Source organism: Marmota monax, unplaced genomic scaffold (assembly GCF_021218885.2).
Source record: "Marmota monax isolate L192 unplaced genomic scaffold, Marmota_monax_Labrador192_F-V1.1 WCK01_AAM20220418_F8-fsc00134, whole genome shotgun sequence".
NCBI lineage: Eukaryota > Metazoa > Chordata > Mammalia > Rodentia > Sciuridae > Marmota > Marmota monax.
In genome coordinates, this window is record NW_026692281.1 from 3,169,996 (window position 1) to 3,190,193 (window position 20,198).

Genomic DNA, 20,198 nt, shown 5'->3' on the forward strand with positions numbered 1-20,198 from the left:
CTTTTTAGTTATAGATGGACACAATATCTTTGTTTTATTTATTTATTTTTAAATGGTGCTGAGGATTGAACCCAGTGCCTCATGCATACAAAGCAAGTGCTCATCCGCTGAGCTACAACCCCAGCCCTCTAATTTTTCTTTTTTGATCTTATGTAACTATAACTTGTTTAGGGAGTAGCAGGAGAGGTATAAATAATAATATACTATTTTGCACCTTCACAAAAATCTAGTTAAGGTAGATATAAGACTTTTTTTTTTTACAAAATGAGGATAACAATCCAGAGATATTTAAGAATTTTCTGAAGGTCTAACTAAGTAAATGAGAATTTTATTTCCTCATCCATAAAATAATATCAGTATTAATTCCTGCACTCAGATTGCTTTGTGATAGTCAAATGCTTGTCATAGTACCTAATATACATAACCCCTGGGCAAATGTTAATTCTCATCTGTATTAGCTACAGACAACAATTTTTCCACTTGCCATGATATCAGGGACTCAGAAGACATGCCCAAAGCTGTCCTCATAATTCTAGTCATCTCTTCCTTCCTTCTTCTTATATAGTGACCTGCATGGAAAAAAGCCACCCCCCATCTCCATTCTCCCATTGTCTTTCCTTGTACCAGAAGGTTTATTCACAAGAACAGAATTAGCCCATTTGAAAATGACCCCCTTCTTTCTTCCTTCCCCTAACTGACCATGGGGAATTTCTCATAGAGTAGAAGGACCCAGAGAACAAGGGGGAAAAGGAAGCAAGAAATCATAGAGAATCCACCAAGGCAATGAATAGTCCCGATTTCCTGGACAATAAGTCAAACCTCATCCCATCACAGGCCATTGGAAAATGAGATAATGGTCCATCTAATGGGGCCCCAGTCTCTGGAAATGGTAGTCCAACTTTTGCTCCTGGAAGTTTGGTCATAGATGGCACATTCCCTTGGCTCCTACAGAGTCTTCAAATACCACCAAATTCTGTAGCCCTTACCTGGTGTTATGGTTGGACATGAGGTGTCCCCCCAAAGCTCCTGAATTTCTGAAGGAATATTTAGAAATAAAATGATTGAACTGTGAGAGTTGCAATATAATTAGTCTATCTTAGTTTAAACTGACTGGGTGCTAACTCTAGGCAGGTGGGCTATGGCTAGAAGAGGTGGGTCCCTAGGGGTATGCCCTGGAAGGGTGCATCTTCCCTGCAGCCCCTGCCCCCTTCTCTCTCTCTCTGACCACACCATCAGCCAAGAAGCTTTCTTCTGCTGGGTACTTCACCCGTGATGTGCTGCCTTATTTGACCAAGAGCAAAGAAGTTGGTCATCTATGGATTGATACCTCTGAAAATATGAGACCCAAATAAACTTTCCATTCCCTAAGTTTTTCTTTCTTTTTTTTAAAGAAATGCTTTTTTAAATTCTTTTTTTAAACTTTATTTTATTTATTTATTTATTCATTTTTATGTAGTGCTGAGGATCGAACCCAGGGCCTTGCATGTGCGAGGCTAGCGCTCTACCACTGAGCCATAACCCCAGCCCCCCTAAGTTTTTCTTGCTATGTATTTTGATCACAGCAGTGACAAGCTAAAACATTCAGCACACCTGTCTGACAAAGGTGATTCATAGTGAAGGCACATCCCCTGAGTTAAAAATGGAAATAAATGCTTCACCAATGGAGAGTAAACAATTATCTCCATAGCATGGCCAAAAGAGATAAACTACCTTCCTACTGTATCCATCACCTCCAGTGTTTCCTATGTCACAACATTTCTTTAAAAGAAATATTGCCTAGAGTAGTGGCACATCCTGTAATCTCAGAGATTCAGGAGGCTGAGGCAGGAGGATTGTAGGTTCAAAGCCAGCCTCAGCAACTTACTGAGGACCTAAACAACTCAGCGAGACCCTATCTCTAAATAAAATATAAAAAAGGGCTGGGGATGTGGTTCAGTGGTTAAGCACCCCTGGGATTGATCCTCAGTGCAAAACAAAAACAAACAAAAAACAACACAGAAGAAATGTACATAGAATTCAATACCTCAGGGAGAATAAGCTGGTTTCCTTCTACTAAAAATAATAAAAAAAGAAGTGACAGAGACTGTGTGTTGCAGTGGCAAGAATGAGGGCTTCAAATCCCCACAAGAATGTGTTATTCAGCCAGGCATGGTGGTAAACGCCTGTAATCTTAGCAGCTTAGGAGGCTGAAGTAGGAGTATTGCAGGTTTGAGGCCAACTTTAGCAACTTAGTGAAGCTGTAATCAACCTACTGAGACCTTGTCTCAAAACAAAAAATAAAAAGGGATGGCTCATTGGTTAAGTGCCCTTGGGTTTAATCCCTGGTACAAAAAAAAAAAAAAAGAATGTGAGGTTCAAAATTCTAGTCAGACACCAACAGTGAATAAGAAGTTATTTAACTTGTGAATCTCATCATTAAAATGAAGAAGAGAGCACTTACATATTTCATAACTTAAAGGAAGGCTCCATATGCTTTTGATTTTGGAGCATCTAGTACAGAATCATACTCTCCTCCTCTTCTCTCCTTTGTTTAGGACCAAGAATAGGATTAATTAGGGCCATGGGGGTACAGTTTTCCAAACTTAAAATTTGCCTTCCTTCTCTATTAAGTCTGGGGTCAGCATTTGTTTAGACCTATCTAGGAGGATCAAGTAGGTAACGAAGTTCTCTGACAAAAGGCAAGGGCATGGATAGTCAGCATTGTGATGAGAGCTACTGGGAGAAGGGAAGGTGTTTAAGGAGCAATAAATCCCTCCCTTACCTGGTCAAACAGCTGCTTGCCAGTGGTGTTGGGCTGGATGGCAAACTCCAGCTCTGCATCCATGGTGGTCACACGCACACTGATCTAGAATGAGATTAAAGAAAGCAGGTTGGTCAACTCAATCTGTGCTCATCAGAGACTAGGATAAGTGTCTCTGTTGAACTACATAGGAAGGAACTAGGATGCTAAGAACCTGAGTAACTTAGATATTGGTGGGGTGAAGGGGGGCTACTAACATAAGCCACAACCCAACCCTGTACCCAACCAGGTTATTGAAGACAAAAAACACACAGACACAGAACAATGTTTACCAAAGGGCAAATGAGAATGCAAATCAGCCTACAACCAAGAGAATAAAGTGTTGACTATATTTCTTCCGGGAAGTCTTCTCCACCTCCTACAGCATTCTCGTCTCAACTCTGATCTACTACTTGGATTATCTAAAGTACTGTGAGATAACTGTGGAGGCAAGTTAATGGTGGGATAAAGAACACTGGGTTACAAACCTGTAACTGACTCAAGTATACAACCTCAGATAATTCTCATCTCTTTCCTGTGCCTTAGTTTCCCTTATCTGTGCAAGGGCAGAATTGGGGCAGGGACAATTAGTTAAAGTAGCTGATCTCCAAGGACCATTCCAGTGGGTGACGTATGTGGTTCTATACACTGCCTTGCATTGTTAATGCTTCCTGTATTTATGTTTCATTGGCCTCCCTAGGCACAAGAGAGGAAGGGGGCCTCAGCAGAGATGGGTGTGGACAACATAGAGGTTCTACCAAAACTATGTGAAGGAAGGGACAAAAGGATAAGTCCAGAACAAAATAACAGGTAGCCACACACGATTTCATCAGCACTAGTAAACATAGCCACTGCGTTTACAAATATACTTCCTAACCTAGGTCTTAAATATTTTTTCCTTTGGCTAAGAGGTTGGTAGTGATGATAATTGTACTGATAGTAACAATACACAACAGCATTCATGTATCCAGACTTTCTACTCACTGGATACTTCATATCAGTCTACATTACCCTGTGAAGTAGAAAGTATTATCTCCACATTGGGGATAAAGAAATAAATATTTGCCTAAAGTCACATTACTAATAAGTGGGAGAGACACATTTGAATTAAGGTCAAAGAGCAAACCTCCTGATTAAAGCAATATGTAATTTTCTCTTACAAAGTGTGAAAGTCTCCCATTAAAAGAAATCAAATATGATTTTTTAATTATCAGACATTTTGCTTAAGTAAACTATATGGGGCAGCCACAAGATGGCTTATTATATACTCATATAAAATCTTTACAAAGACTATTTCATGCCCAGAGAAGATACTTTAGTTATATTATATAAGTATAAATAAGATTTCATATAATACATTTCAATAAATCAACTGCGTAATATATATATATATATATATATATATATATATATATATATACATATACACACATACACACACACACACAGAGATGATTGAAATAATGTCCAAATGTTAGTCAGGGGTATTTTTTGAGTAGTGATGTGATTGGGTGCTTTCTTTTTTAAAAACACACACACACAAAATCTAATTTTCTAGGTTGGTGCCATACTACTTATACTACTGAGGGAAAGACTAAATCTAGAGCTCTATATTCTCAAAGAAGTAAATCCCCACATAGTGGGTAAGACATAAAGCTTTAATACTCTTTCAACCTCTGAGCCTTTCCTGAGCACAAGGGTCAGGTAGCCAGGAAGAGGGGGCCAGCAACCATTTTGCTGGTTAAACAAGTCTGTTGAAGATCAGGCCCTGCTGGGGGAACAACTTTGTAAATAAATCTCACCAGGGATCCAGGGAGGAAATCTATTTCAGGATTGACAATGGGACAGGAAAGGCCCTGAAGGCAGGAACAAGTAAGTAAGTACCACGTGGGAGTAAAGCAAGGTTGGCCATCTTGACTTGGTGTTACCCTAGGCTTCCTGCCAATTCAGTGACTCCAATAGAATGGACCCTCATAAAGCAGCGGGAATAAGATCAAGTGGACTGGAGTTTCGGGGGCACCATGCTGTATCTAGCCTCATATCACCCTTGAGCTGGGTCAGGGGTGACCTCAAAACACCAATGACAGGGGGGACAGGAGAGAGTGGAATGGAGACAGTGGGCTTTCTAGTACACAGGACTTCATTCTGACCTTAAAGTTTGTATAAAACTTAGAATTACCTCTCTAGTACCCAAGACTCAGTGGGTACTCACAAAATATCGGTTATATGAATAGGCAGCAACTGAGGGGTACAACACATAGACAGACATAACAGTACACACATAGAGAGATTGAGAAAATTTACATCTCTACCTTTTCATGCCATGTATCAATCTTGCTAATGTGGTGAAGTCCATGGACCCCCTTCTTAGAATATATGTAAATGCATGAAATAAAGTAAATATAAGGAGGTCAATTATTTTAAAGATAATCAAAATTTGATAATGTATGTTTATTTATTATGTTAATTACCTAGAACTGAGTCTTATTAATAAATTATTACTATCATAATTTCAAATTCATGAGTATAAATGTTACTTTGAGAAATCGATAATGATTAAATGATGACATAAAACTATTTTACATTCTCAATGGTGAGAAAATCATAGGGACATTTACTTCTGGTGCATTTTTTTGTTGTTTTTTTTGTTTTTGCCTACATTCTTAATTGGAAAATAAGATGAATTATAAGTTAGAGGTTAGTGAAAACAAAGACAGTAAAAACAAAGACAGTTTCTCAATATATATGTGGGATCAGTTCCAGGACCCACCACAGATATCAAGTTCTATGGATGCTTAAGTTCCTTACATAAAACAGCATAGTTTTGCATATAACCTATGCACATCCTCCTGTATACTTTAAATCCTCTCTAGTTTACATATAGCACCTAATACTATGTAAAAGATATGTCAATAGTTGTTATACATATATTACCTAGACAATAACAACAAGAAAAAAGTCTATACATGTTCAGTATTGACTCAATTTTTCCCAAATATTTTCAGTCCACAATTGGTTGATCTATGTATGAGAATCCACATATTTAGAGTGCCAACTGTATACATTTTTCCTCCATCCAACTTCAGAGATCCTTCTCATTATAAACTCTATCCATGATTCCCATGGAGGTTCAAGGATTTCAGGTTAAAGTTCTTCCTACACATTTATTTTAATTTACTCAAAAGATGGAACACAATGTTTAAGGAAAACTGTGGTTACAGTAGAGACGTAGAACAATTCCCTGCCCTCAAAGTACTTGATGAGTAACGATAAAACTAAAAATGTACAAGGGAGGCTCTAAGAAGTGTCAAACCAGAAGAACAGAAAAAACTTTTGTGGAAATAGAATCTGAGTTCAAAGTGGTATTTGTACCAGTCTCTAAAGACAAGCTGGATTTTTTCAAAAAGGGAGACTGTAGGAGTAAAGAGTACTCAAGTATCCCAGGTAGAGAAACCAATATGTGCAATGGCCTAGATGAAAGCAGGGACACAGAGGACCTGTTTAGAACCAAGTATGTAGATTTATTCCAGGATGAAGGAGGCTTTCACAATAAAGAGTGAACAAAGAAGCTGGGGAGGCAGATGGAAGGTCTTGAAGACTTTGCTAGAAAGCTACTTTGCTAAAAAGCTGGATCTTAATCCTGTCACTATAGCCAGCTAGGCTAGAGGTTCTGAAAAAAATCTGATAAAATAAAAACTGGGATTTTTGGAAGAAAGTAGGGAGGAAACTGAGGAAAGAGGTAAAACTCCAGGGAAACTTTCCACAACCTAGGAGTTCCCTTTAGTTCAAACTATTGAAAAGAATTTTCAAGGAAGTATGGCAGCATCTCTTGCAAATCTTGTCAATTGAAGGTCATGTCAATCTGACAAAGGGTGAGGCTTACTACTAGTACTTAGGAGGTTCTCAGATATTTGTTAAGGAAATGTTTCTTAAATAAATTCATTAGGAATAAGCATGCCAGAGAGGCCTTTGTTGGCCATGCTTCCTCCCTCCTAGACAGACATCAACCTGGAACAAGGGATCTCCTAAAATCTGAAGCTGTCCATATGAAACCCAACTAAAATGAGTTCCTCCTGAATTCTGCTCAGGGTTTCTGTCACTCCTGTGGAGCTTCTCTAATGATTGAAGCCTGAGGTTTCTGATCTTCATTATGGAGACATTAAAAAAAACAACAAATACAAAGGAACTTCCATTCTTGCTACACTTAACTCAAAAGAAAATTTGAGTCATAAGGATGAGGCCATGGGTTTGTGTTCTCCTGCTTTCTCTGTGTCAGAATTGGGGTGAGAAGCCAGGCACAGTGGTACATGCCTGTAATCCCAGAAGCTCAGGAGGCTGAGGCAGGAGGATCGCAAGTTCAAACCCAGCCTCAGCAACTTAGCGAGGCCTTAAGCAAGTCAGTGAGACCCTGTCTCTAATAAAATATAAAAAAGGGTTGGGGATGTGGCTCAGTGGTTAAGTGCCCCTGGGTTCAATCCCCAGTAACCCTCCCCCCCAAAAAAAAGGATGTGGGGTGGGAGAGAATAAGGGTAATAACATAACTGGGTCCTGAAGTTGAGGGGTAGTTTAGGAGTTCTGATCTCTGGGACCCAAATGTACAAGATGAGCTGTAAGCGCAGACCCACTGCCACACAGGGCCCAATGGATACTCACATTTGTGGGTACCCACTGCCCTCCTTTTAAGTCTGGTATCTGCTCTCTCACTGAGAAGAGTGTGGTCTAGTTTGGGAGGCAAAAACCAGAAAATGAAACCTCTGAATTTGTCAGAAATTTCACAGGCAGCCCCTTGGCTTGGCAGGAGTAGAGGTGCTAACCTGGGAGGAGTAGCATTTTAATATGTAGTCCCCAGCAGAGAACTCTAATACAGTTAAACTCCTGCCTAAGCTGGGATTGAGGATCTAGGCACAGTATGAGGTAAAATATTGTGTCTATGGAGAACATTAAGGGTTTAAGAAACAAAAAATGTCTGGGTGTTTATTGGGGGGGGGGTCATCCTTTCACACACACTAGCCCTCCCACCTCTAGTCCAAGAACAATAAACCTATTGTTATTTATTGAACAATTGAACATAGACACTTCCCACACCAAGCTCTTCTCTGAGTACTAACAAACCCATCTTGGTGGTCCACCATCCAAGGCTTTAACTAACTGGGATCTCTCCCATGTACCTGATTGGCTGACCTGAGAAACAAAAATAATCAAATCAAATGCTAACTCTTCCTTGGCAGCAGCAGTTAAAATGCTTTCTTATATAGGCCTGGCCAGCTTCACATAAGGGACTGTATTTCACTATAGCCAGGAACACCCAGGTGATAGAGGGGTTCTGGTGATGGTTTTCCTACTGTCACTGAACTACAATGTGACTCTTTTCTGGAGAGAAGTTTGAAAGAAACAGATGGGAAAACAGAGAGAGTCAAAAAATCACAAGTAACTAGCCTAATACATGGCGCTCCTAGGCAGAAGGGATAAGCATTACTGGCCCTACTTCATAGATAAATAACCAAAGTGCACAGATGCAGGTGACAAAGAATAGAAATGAACACTTACTGTCTGCCAACTATATGCCAGCCATATCACCCACAGTCTGACTTAACATCACTAAAGTCACATTTACTCAGACAGCAGTTGGTGGAGGCGGGTCTTCTGGACATTCCTGGAGCTCCTTCCACAACTCCACCCACCTCTCTAGTCATGCTGATTTCACTGCTGTCTCTAGACACTGCCTTGGCAACTATTTTGGCCTTGGCCCAAACACTCTTGGCATAGGAAGCCTGGGTACATCTGGGAAACACTACTTGGGAAGGCCCCCTTGCCTTGCTGGGGCAGAAATTGTGAGTCAGCCCAGTTTGGTCTGAGCTCAATGACCTCACCTCCCACCTGCCATCTCCCCATTCTCGCCTAGTGCTCACTCCCTCTAGGCTTTCGGTGGGGCTGATAGTGTGAAGAAGAAGGCAATTATAATTTGGGGGAAAGGAAGCAAGAGAAAGGACAAGCCCTACCAGGGCAATGCTAGAAATCCAATCTGTTTCCTGGCCAGAGTAGTCACCACTATGTCACCCAAACTCCTTCATCAGCCTGGAGGCAAATCCCTACTATTTTAGTTCCAGAACCCACAATTTCCTGCTGCCTGTGCTGTGCGCCAGGGTAGGGCAGGCTAGGGGCCTGGTCTGTCTTGCTTCTTGGGATGACAGCACTGCCTCAAGCAGCTATTTTCCATAAGGGGAAAAATAAGAGTCACTCTGAATCTTTAGCTTAGGAGCCATTCTCCTCCTTCTCTTCCTGTTCCCTCTAGTCTTCCTCCTTCCCCCTCCTCCCCCTCCTCATCCTCATCTCCTCCTCCTCCACTGACTCACTTTCTAGCAATTCAGCCTCTTCCAACCCTCAAGAATTAGTACCTGGTACAGTTATCTGCTCTGACCTCTTCATGCTCATTTCCAGATCTTTAATATATCTGGCAAAACCTGCCTGGGGTTAACCTTTTCCTGTGCCTATTCCTTTTTCCAGTAGTTTCTAAAAAAGAAAACCTATGCAAACCGACCCACACCCATACCTTAATGGGTCAGCATTAGTTCTTTAACCACTCCAACTGCTCCAGAAGGCATGGGAGACAAGGGACTCTTTCATTTGTTTTGCCCCAGCCCTGACCTCCAAAAGTTCCCCAAGAACCATTCCAACTGAGAGACAAGAACATACTGGAGATTGAGTGTTATCTTCTAATTATCATGTGTGAGGTATTAACCCATCTTAGCCATGAGAGCATAACTACCTTATCACTATGAGAAGGGAGCTCAGGGCAGAGGACAAGGCTGAAAAAAATCAGTAACGGTGATGTCATTTTAGCAAGCTGAAGCTTCCATCAACCCAGACTTAATTACATGATCTTTTGCACCCCCCCCCCCCCGTTTTTCTGTCCATATGTAATAGGAAAGAAAAAAGATCCTTACTATCTACACCTTACTCCAGGTCTCACTATCATAAGCAGCTCACCCAAGACAAAAATAAGTCCCTAAGAGCAAACTGCCTCACCTTATCACAAATCTCCTTCCCAGGCACATGGGCTGCTGGGCCATGTCCTTACTTAGCATAGCCATTCCTCCTCTTTATACTTCTTCATGGTTTTAATCCACTCACCCTATCATTTGACTTCTCCCTTCTGAACTTCTCATCTCTGGTTTTCCAAGACAATAAACATTTCAGAATCCCAAACTCAGATCTGAAAGGGACCTCAGAGATCATGTGATTCAAAGCCCACAAAATACTGCTGGGGACACTTAGCTCCAGAGAAGGGGAGGCACTGGCTCAGGGTCACACAGCTTATAAGTATTATGCGAGCATGGATTGAAAACCTGATTCTTGACTGAATAGCCTATTTAATAAGCTATAGTGCCACCCTGGCTCTTAGAACACAGTAGACAATTCATGTGCACTACTGCAGATCTGGAAAGACTTATGTAGAAGAGGCTGGATCAGCTTACTTCTCTGAAAAATTCTAAGCTGGCACTGCTTCGAAGTCTAGCTTCCAACAGAGGACAGGCTTAACTTTCAGGCTGAGACATTCACCATCATACATTATAGGGAAGCTCAGTCTTTTATAACAACATGGAAGGAAAGAGGCAGAGAATTTCAGGAAAAATGTCTTTATCAGTGCAGCCAAGAATGGATTCCTTCAATTCACATAAAATTTTGAAGGTGCTGAAATACAAAGGAAGCAGGTCCACCGTTAATAAAGTCTCCAAATAGGCAAAACTACTCTGGGACCACACCCAGCTGGGCTTTACTCTCTCACGTCAGTTTCCTGCTTGACCCAGCTTCCTGCTTGCATGTGTTACAGGAAGTATTGGTAGACTGGAGACACAGACCATTTTCGGATCCCTAAAGATGACAGTTCTGCCCAGGGCACCAGAAGAGGGCTCTATTTCCCCTGCTCAGGCGCATACCCCAGCAACCTCCAGCATTACATCTCTCGAGCACACTGGAGCTGATCCAGGACCTAGCTTCGGTTCCATCAATTGCTCATGGGAATCCTACCCTGTCTTCTGTTAAAAAAGTTGAAGCCACAATCAGTCAACTATGCAGGGGAAGGAGGTAGCTTCTTAACTTAGTCAAAAAAAAAATCATTTAAACCAGGCATGCCTACAATCCCAGCTACTTGGGAGGCTGAGGCAGAAGGGCCACAAGTTTGAGGTCAGCCTAGCCAAAAAGTGAGACTCTGTCTCATAATAAAAATTAAAAGCTCACAGGTAGAATCCCTGCCTGGCATGTGCAAGGATTTGGTTTAATCTCCAGTACCAGAAGAAACAGCAAAACAAAATTTTTACAAAAGCTCTGTTTTCAACCAAAGACTACACTAAGTTTGGCTTCCTACTTACCTTGCTGGTGAGCTGGTATCCAAACATGGTACCTGGGAAACCCCCCAAATTGAAGTCCTTTTCCAAGAAATAATGGTCTCAGCTCTTTCAGAGGCAAAGTATGATATAACAGAAAGAGGCTTTGGAGTCTATTTGACCTTTCTCTTTCTAAAATTCAGTTTCTAGGACTGGTGTGGTAGAGCACTTGTCTGATATGCTTGAGATCTGGGGTTTGTTGAGGTTGAGGTTGTTGTTGGGTTTTGTTGTTATTTGAAAACAACAAAACTTGGTTTCCTAATGTATAAAGTGGGTCTAATAATGTCAATCTCACTACAGGGTCATTGAACAATTTATCTTAAAAAATAGACATGAAAGTACTTGGCACATCATGAATAGAATGTGATAATTAACTCTTCCTCTTTTAGCCATTTTGTTACAAATATCCTAGATGTCAGAGATGATTTAAAACAAAAACTCATTTGACTATAGAAGACTAGGAGCTGCCTGAGAAAACCTCCAAAGAGCCATTCTAGCATAAAGGACTCTTTTCCTTTAGGGGTAAACTCTAAAATGTAATTACATTTCAAGTTGGCTTAGACAATGTGAAACCACGAACAATAGTTAGATGCACACACATACCCCTAAGTTATTTTAAATGCTTTCTCTCTTGGGAGGGATAGGGATCTCCCCACCACCCAGAAAGAAGCAGAGTCACATGGGGAGCAAAACACAGCAGAGTACTTATGTTACCTTATGCTTTTCAAAGGCTGCTTGATCTTCTTTCATTATTCTGGACTCTGCCTGTCCATTTTCTTCAGTCATGTCCCAGAATATACACAAGCCCCCATCCCTCAACACAACCCACCAGGACTTCCAACTCCCTTGGTTGGTAACCCAGAGATCACAGACCGAGTTGCAGAATGGCTCATCAGAATTACCCAGGGCAAAATTATAAATACAGATTCCTTGGCCTCATGCATAAAGATTCTGATTTACTGGGTTAGAAATAGGGTCCAGGCATCAGAAGTTAAAAGTCTCAGATAATTTTAAGACCCAACCAAATTTGGGAGCCCATGGCATGGATTATAGCTTCCTGAACCTCTTATGGGCTATCAAAGGGAAACACAGCAAGTAAAGAACTGCAGTGATTGATAAATAGCTCTCCCAAGTTAAACACAACCCACATTCACAAAAGATCAAGGATGTGGTCAGTCCTGCTACTGCTCCAAAATCCCTCTGCAGTTTGGTTTCCCTAATTGTAAAGTAAGGTAAGAATTATGCCTGCTCCTCCCTACCAAGAATCATTACTGTCCACCACTGCAGACACTATTTTACACTAAAGTAATATGTTTGTATTAGGAGGAATATGGCTTTATATTCTGAAAACCTGAGTATAAGATCCAGCTCCATGAATAAATAACAAACTATGAGCTCTCAGTTCTCCGCACTTGTAAAATGGGCATCATGATGCCAAGTTGGCAAGAGTATTGTGAAGTGCTATTACATTGTTTCCGAAACTTAACTGATCATACGTATCATTGTGTTGCTAGTCAAACAACCTAGATTCTTGGATCCTACCCCAAGCTTAATAAAATAGACCCCAGAAGAGAGGTTTGAGAATTTATATTTTGACAAGTATCCCAAGTGATTCTTACCATCTGGGAAGTTTATCTTATTTTTTATTTTTATGGTACTGGGGATTGAACCCAGGGGCACTTTGCCAGCGAGCTTTATCCTTGGTCCTTTTTTATATTTTGAGACAAGGTCTTGCTGTGTTGCTGAGGTTGATCTACGACTTGTGATACTACTGTCTCAGTCTCCCAACGTCACTGGGCTTACAGGCATGCGACACCATGCCTGGCCTCATCTTGGAAATTTAAAGTAACATCCCTTGGCACAGACAGTGGTGAGATGAGAACATAGGACCATACAAGTCTGGTCCTCAAAAATGCTTTCTGGGCCAGAGATTCCCCATGTCAGGGACCTTGAAGTTAGCCCAGAAAAGCAGGCTCTGCAGACAGGAGAAGGAGACTTCAGAATTCCAGTCAGAAAACTAAGTGTGCCAAACCTTTGGCTGTTGTCCAGAGTCTTCAATCATCCCCCCATCTAGTCAAGAACCAGACAGTGGGAGAAAAAAACTGGTGCAGATACTTCAACAGCCAAAACACATTGATCAAAATGCTCTAATTCAGGCCCCAATTAGAGCCTCTTAAGATCTGAGCTTCTTTACTTATTAATTTTTTTTCTTAGACAAGAGACTTACAAGTTGCCCAGGTAGGCCTCATACTCAGGATCCTCCTGCCTGTCTCTCTCAAACACTGCGTATTCACTCTTTCCTGGGAGAACTTTCAGGCAAGAAACAGACCTTAAATTATGTTCTCCCTTTCCTGGGTGACCTAGGAATTTAGAGAACAAAATGGACGTAGTAGAGGATGTTGCATTTACATACTGACATCATCAAGTTGGAGAAGAGAGGAGGAAGTCTAAGATAAGCATGACTAACAATGGTACACTGGAATCAGCTTACAGTAGAGTTGATCAGGCACATCTCTTCCCAACTTCTTCATCAAGGACTTTGTGTTGGCAGCTTGAATCGGCCACAGTGGGAGCATTTACAACATGGGAATTGCCAGACAGTACAAATCATGTTTTTTTCAGAGAGTTAATTGTTATTACAAGCATACTAGCCAAGAAACACATGCAAAACAAGCATCCTTCAACCTGTTTTACCAATGAGGAAACTGAGTTTTATGGAAGGGAATCAAATGCCATCTTCTAGCTACATAATCTTCACCAAGAACTATGTTTGTTTGGTGAGCTAATAAAACCCTGTATCCCCCTATCAGCATTCCCAGAGTAGTAGCAGGCCCTTTTTATTAGCCAAAAGGCAGTTGACTCAAGGCCATCAGCTAAAGGTTAAAGGAGCTTGGTGCACCAACAAAAAAAGCTTGGGGTCAAAAGCCCAGAACTGAGACATGAAGAAAATAAGAGACAACCCCATCTCCACCAGAGGTGAGGGGCTGGAGTGGGGCATGGAATGCGCTGAAAGCTCCAATAGAAATCATTGCACACTCTTAAGATTTCTTAATAAATATCTGAAAATGACTTGGGGCTCTGAAGTCCCTAGGCCTCTTGAAGCCTCAATTTCCCTACAAGTAAGGCTAGCGTTAGGGCTGGGGCTAGGGTTAGCTTTAGGGTTAGTGTTAGGGAGTAGTAATGCCTATCTCATAGGATTGTTATGAGGTTAGCATTACCCCCTTTACTTAGAGGAAAACACCTGGAATGCAGTAGATACTTGATACATTTTAGTTCCTTTCTCCTATAACCTCAATGGCCAAGCCTCTGGCCCATCTATATACAATAATAATCTTTTCTCCACATGTACAGTGTTGTACAAATTATTTATTTTTTTATTTACTTAGGTACTAGGGATTGAGCCCAAGGGAGTTTTACCTTGAGCTATATCCCCAGCCCTCCTCACCTTTTAACTTTGAAATAGGGCTTTGCTAAATTCCTCAGGCTGGCCTCAAACTTGCTATCATCCTGCTTCAGCCTCCCAAATCACTGAGATTATAGGAGTGTTCCATCACACACAGCTCTACAGATTAAAAGATATGTGTACACATGCATTGGCACTGGATTCAACCCTGTATGAAAGGAAGGGCACAGACAAGCACCATTTTACAGAAGGGAGAAATAGTGGCTCATTGAAGTGAAAAGCAACTTGTTCAAATGCAGAAACAAAACTAGAAACCAGGTCTCCTCAACTACAAGTACAATGGTGTTTGTCCTTCTAAATTGCTCTTATCTAAGGTTACAGAGGATCCTTCCAAAGGCTTAACTATTATCATTTACTCCATCTAAGAAATTTAGTACACGCTGGCCTCTAGCTCTGTCTTAGGATGCTACAAGAAGGGTCCTCACTGAGATGTGAGAAGAACAAAGCAGCACATGGTAGGGGTGGTCCTTTTTGTGGTGGAGACAGTCACACTATTACCTGGGAGCAACCAGCCAAGAATGGTGGCCCAGAGCTCAGTTCTGGGTCTGGTCCCAGTAACTTTGGTATACTCCCTATTCCCTCTAGGTTTGTCTATCCCCAACTGTACTTGGTAGGTCTTACTCAGTGGTTTCCAACTTTTTTAGCAGCTTCCTGCCTCCTCACTCTCCCAAACAAAAAATTACATGAAACTTCAAAATCTGAAGTACATAAAATCAAAGATGTTCTGGTTGAACAGGGTTGCAGCTTACCAGACAGCTTAGCAAAATAGTTTACTACCCACTGGACTAGCAACTTGGGGACAGGGAGAGAATTCTAGGTCTGACCTTCTATAATTCTATGCATATTAACCTTGCCAATAATTCCTCATAGGAATTATACGGTTCTCTGGGCCCTTAGTTTCCCCATCTGTAATTATGAGAATAGTTAAACAAGTTAGCCTTTAAAGGCTCTTTCAGCATTGTTGACTCCAGAAAAAAAAATAGAGCCCAGCTATCCCCATCATGAAGAGGGACCAGCATGAGCAAAGCCCTATCCCTATGCCCCAGAAAGCCCCCTCAGCCTTTGGTGACTCTGAAATGAACTCTTCCGGCAGTTCCTCAAGCACTGGGTGAATGTGGGTGAATGGCGGCTGGGCGGTGGGCAGACAGGCAGGAAGGCGGGCGCCCCACCCTCTCTTACACAGGAAGCTAGCTACATCCTCTTTTCCCCACCCCAGGCAGCACATCTCCAAAGGTCCCCCCCCCCCCCCCCGTAGAAGCAGTGGGGGGCAGGGAGAAGAAGAAGATGGGGCCTAAAAGGAAACTGAACATGCAAATCACCTCAGTGTGCTAAGGAGCCATCTGGGGGAGATAACCAACTAGGGCCCTGAGAAAGAGCAGCAAAATAGCCCCATTGTCTACTGGAGCCCAACACTCTAACAACTCCTTGCCAAAATGACCTATAGGGTGCTGAAGTCACAAGGCAAGGCCTGGTACAGCGACCAATATGAACCCACTCACTTTATGCCACTGAGCTTCTGTCAAGGAGGCAGGCACCAACTTTCATGGCTACACTGCCAGTTACTTTCCTGCGCCCGCCCCCATACCCTGTGACTGGGGCCCAGCCCTCCCCACATCCTGTTCTCAGAGAACACGTGTCTGCCTGGGGAAAGATAATGTCATTACCACACTTCCCCTCCCTGGATGAGGCTTTGGTTGACTGGGGAGGGAGCTGGAGTTGTCTGCCTGAACAGGCTGAATAATTTGCAGTAAATCTCCCAGTTTCACAGATGAGAATAAGAAGGGCCTGCTACTACCCTTAGAAGGGTGACTTCCCCCCAAAATAAAATAAATAAAACATCTATCTGGATATGAAAAAAAAGAAAAAAAAGATGAAAAAAAGGTGACTTATCACTGGGAATAATGTCCACATTACATTGGATGATCCATGCCTACAGAGAGATGATAATGGTCAAAAACAGTTCTATTATAACCAACATTCTTGAAAAACACAAATTAGCAACTTCTCCTACATTTAGGAACTGGACGTAACAAGCCAGGGTTCTTCTTTGACTAATGAACAAGGAGATGCCAAGACAATAAAACTGATATTTTAGAAAGGATCCCAAACATCACTGTTTCACTAAACATGGGTTTTAGATGCTAGCACTGGCACTTCTGCTTAAGCAGCTTGATTTAATAGTCAAAGAGTGACTTTGGCCACTTGGAAATAGAAAATGACTTCAAACCCTTAGGAGCAGCTCTAAAAACAAAGGAGTGGTGAAGGGGTACCACAGCCCCACTCATTGTTAAATCTTTCTTCACTCCTCTATAATCAGCTCACTCCCTGGCTCCCCTTTGTCTTTCCTTTTCAGCTTGTAAATATAGCAAAGAATGTGACTGAACATTCCATCTCGGTATTCAGGGAGGGCCTCCTCACCCAACCAGGGTAAGAACTCAGAAGGCAGATACCATTCCACAGTACTGCCTAAGTGTACACCTTCAGTGTAGCATAGTCCTTGGCTGGCTTATAAAAGGGATTTTGGCTGGCTATTTCTGAGCAGGATGTCCCTAGTGTCGCCCACCCTGCTAGTTCCCCACACTATCTTGTAGCCCAATCCAACTCTTGTCCACATTAAGAAACAAGCTTTATTGAATAGACTTAAAAGAAAATACAGACTTTCAAGAATACCTACCTCCAGTGGATTAGCTAGAGGCTGATCTTCCACAAGTGTCTCTGTTTATAGCCACTAGATCACAGTCTTCACTTTTGTCATGCCTGCCTTCCTGGAGGCAGAGGTATAGAGACCCCCAAATAATGCCGTCGGGTTCTGTGTATCTGTGATTGTTTTTTGAAAGTCCCTTTGATGGACAAATGTGGTGGGGGTGTGAGAAGGTAAGAGAACACATGGCATCCAGCTTATTAATTTTTGGTCCCTAAAAGGGCTATAACTTCTCTAAAAGCTGGCTTTGTTTTTTGTGTTTTTTTTTTAAGTTGATAAAACCACATCTTGCCCTGTAAACCACAAACTCAGCTACCAATTTACTGAGAGCAGTAAAAAGTATTTAACCTATCCAGCAACAATACCAGGGTTTTAGCACTCCTCCCACCATAAACATATATTTTTGCACCCCCTAAGGCTGAGGTGAGCATTCATGAACCCACCCAGTCCCCTCCCCCCACATACACATAACAGTTCTTTGGGTAGAGCAAGAACCCTCATTCCTATCATCCCCCAACTTTTGTCTAGTTTCTTCAGAAAGTAGCAGGAAAATAGCCCCACAAGAATATAGAGATTACCCTGCAGCTTCCATAAAGTCCTAAACAACATATATTACTCTGCAATCTAAAGAAACTCCTAAAAATCTGTTTATAATTCTAGTAGGACCTGGAAAGGAAAATAAGGCTCTTACTTACCTCAGATGTTTCAAAAAAGGACCTACACCCCTGACATAAGCATATATATATTACATATACATATACACACATAGATACTGGTTCCATATACCACCCATATCAGACACCCAGTATGTATGAAATTAAAGATTATTTTAATCATGTGTATGTGTGCATGTGAGAGAGAACACACAGGAGTGTGTGAAAATATTATTTATTGGAAGGAGTCAGCATATAGATATACATGAATGGGGTATAATCAGTGACAGAGGTAATCAGAAGCAACTGTGGAAACACAAAGAAGGGCCATCTAGTCCATAATGGGTAAAGTAAAGAGACAAGGGCAAATAGGAAGTTAAGCTTCTAGAGAAAGAGCTAATGTATCCTGAAGGATAAATAAGACTGTCACAGAAAAAAGGTTAATGGGAGAGGGGAGCTTGTGGCGTTCTGGATAGAGACAGCATATACAAGGACACAGAGCAAGAAACACAATGCAGTGCAACAGAGAAACACAATAACTGAAAACCCTCCAAAAGGCATGAAGTTAAAGATCAAGTCCTTCCCAAAAATCCATCAGAAAAGAAAAAAATTAGAGACCGCTTTGACAATTTGGTATTAGGCACCAGCTTATCAGATATGGGGCATGTGCCACAGACAGATAAAACCAGACAAGGTAGCCCAATATATAGGTAGGCAGCTGACTCTGTTCCTACAACCCCACTGAGGCCACAACTTAACTTGATGAGCACGCCCTCCCCTAGCTCCCACAGACCTCATAGGAGACCTTCCAGAACTGAGAGAGACAACTATAACATGCTTTTAATCCTCATATATAATCCATCCATCTACAGATAGGACTGAAGGGGCGACCAGAATAAGATTCCCCTGCACCCACACCCAAGTCTCCCCACCCCACATTCACACAAAGAGGAAGTGAAAGCTACCAGCACAGCAAGGGCCTGGGGTGGGCCCCAGCCAAGGCTGCCTGGCTTCTGCAAAGGGGCAGGGGCCCTCTGATTTCACAAACTGTTTTGCCCTCTGAGTAAGGGTTCTTCTAATCATTTTCTCTTCTGCATATCCTCCAATCTTCCCACCATAACTATCCTTTCTACCCTGAGTGTCATACACCTCTTCTCCTTTCCCCCACTACCTCATCCTGGGACTTTCAAGACGCCCCAGAAGTGGGGTTCCTCTTTAACAGAGATAGACACACCCATGCAGATTCTCAGACTGTTCTCTTCCCCTCCACCCAAGGGCAGTAGCAGAAAGCACCATGGGTAGAGTTCACTGCAAACTAGATCAGTCATGGGCATCACTAACTCTTTCAGTTTCCTATCTATTTTAAAAAAATCATGTAGAAGCAGAGCCTAACCATGGTCCTAAAACTCACTGATCTCAGGGCAAAATACGAGATTTAGAGCAGAAACCAGACCCCCAAAAGTCACAGGAAAATGTGAGGCTATTCTGCTTGGGATGGTCAGTTATTGTCACCTGAAAATTATCTAAGCCAACTTTACTGTCAACTCACAAATATGCTTCAGTCCTTAAGGAGTGGAAGCATTTTTGCATATTATTCACAATCTATTCCACTATTGTGGGTAGAGGTGCAAGGCTTTGGGAGCACTAGAGAATGGGAGAGGATAAGCAGCCTTGATGAGTGCTGCTTACCACTTTGTGCCCTGGGCATTACTGCTGGTCAGAAGCCCAGTAGTTATGTCTCCCAGGTCTAGTAGCCTGCAGCTGGGTGGGCATCTACAAATGGAAAGGCAGGCATGGCACCAAGAAGACAAGAAGACAATCCACAGCAGACCTAGAGTAAATCCTCTTATAACCCTGACCTTTGCAGGAAAGTGACCTAGTCTTGATACCACACTCCTTTCACTTAAAAGATTCCCAAAGGTACAACATAATATGAGTGACAAAACAGGCATATATCCACATAAACACACAGCAGCCAACATACTGCAAAAGGAATAAGGACTACAGATGGAACTGGGAATGTTTCCCTGGCTGGGTAAGCTTACCACTAAGGCCATACTGTAGTATTACCCCAACTCCAAAGAGTCATGGTATCTTCCTACAAAAGTAGCCAAGTTTCCCTCTGTTTGGACATAGTTCCACAATAGCACAAAGGAAGCACCTTCTCAAAAAAACAGGTTTGATTCAGCAAGGCCAGGGATGGAGTGTGGGGGAAGGA

General features: G+C 42.0%; 1 protein-coding gene across 1 annotated transcript in view; it reads right to left on the reverse strand.

Annotated features, from left to right (window-relative positions):
- The window catches only part of Msn (moesin), a 73,422-nt gene that overhangs the window by 27,003 nt on the left and 26,221 nt on the right, over positions 1 to 20,198 (reverse strand). Inside the window, exon 2 of the mRNA XM_046440387.2 lies at positions 2,762 to 2,845. Coding sequence (XP_046296343.1) covers positions 2,762 to 2,845 — 84 coding nt within the window. The remainder of the gene's footprint in view (positions 1 to 2,761; positions 2,846 to 20,198) is intronic.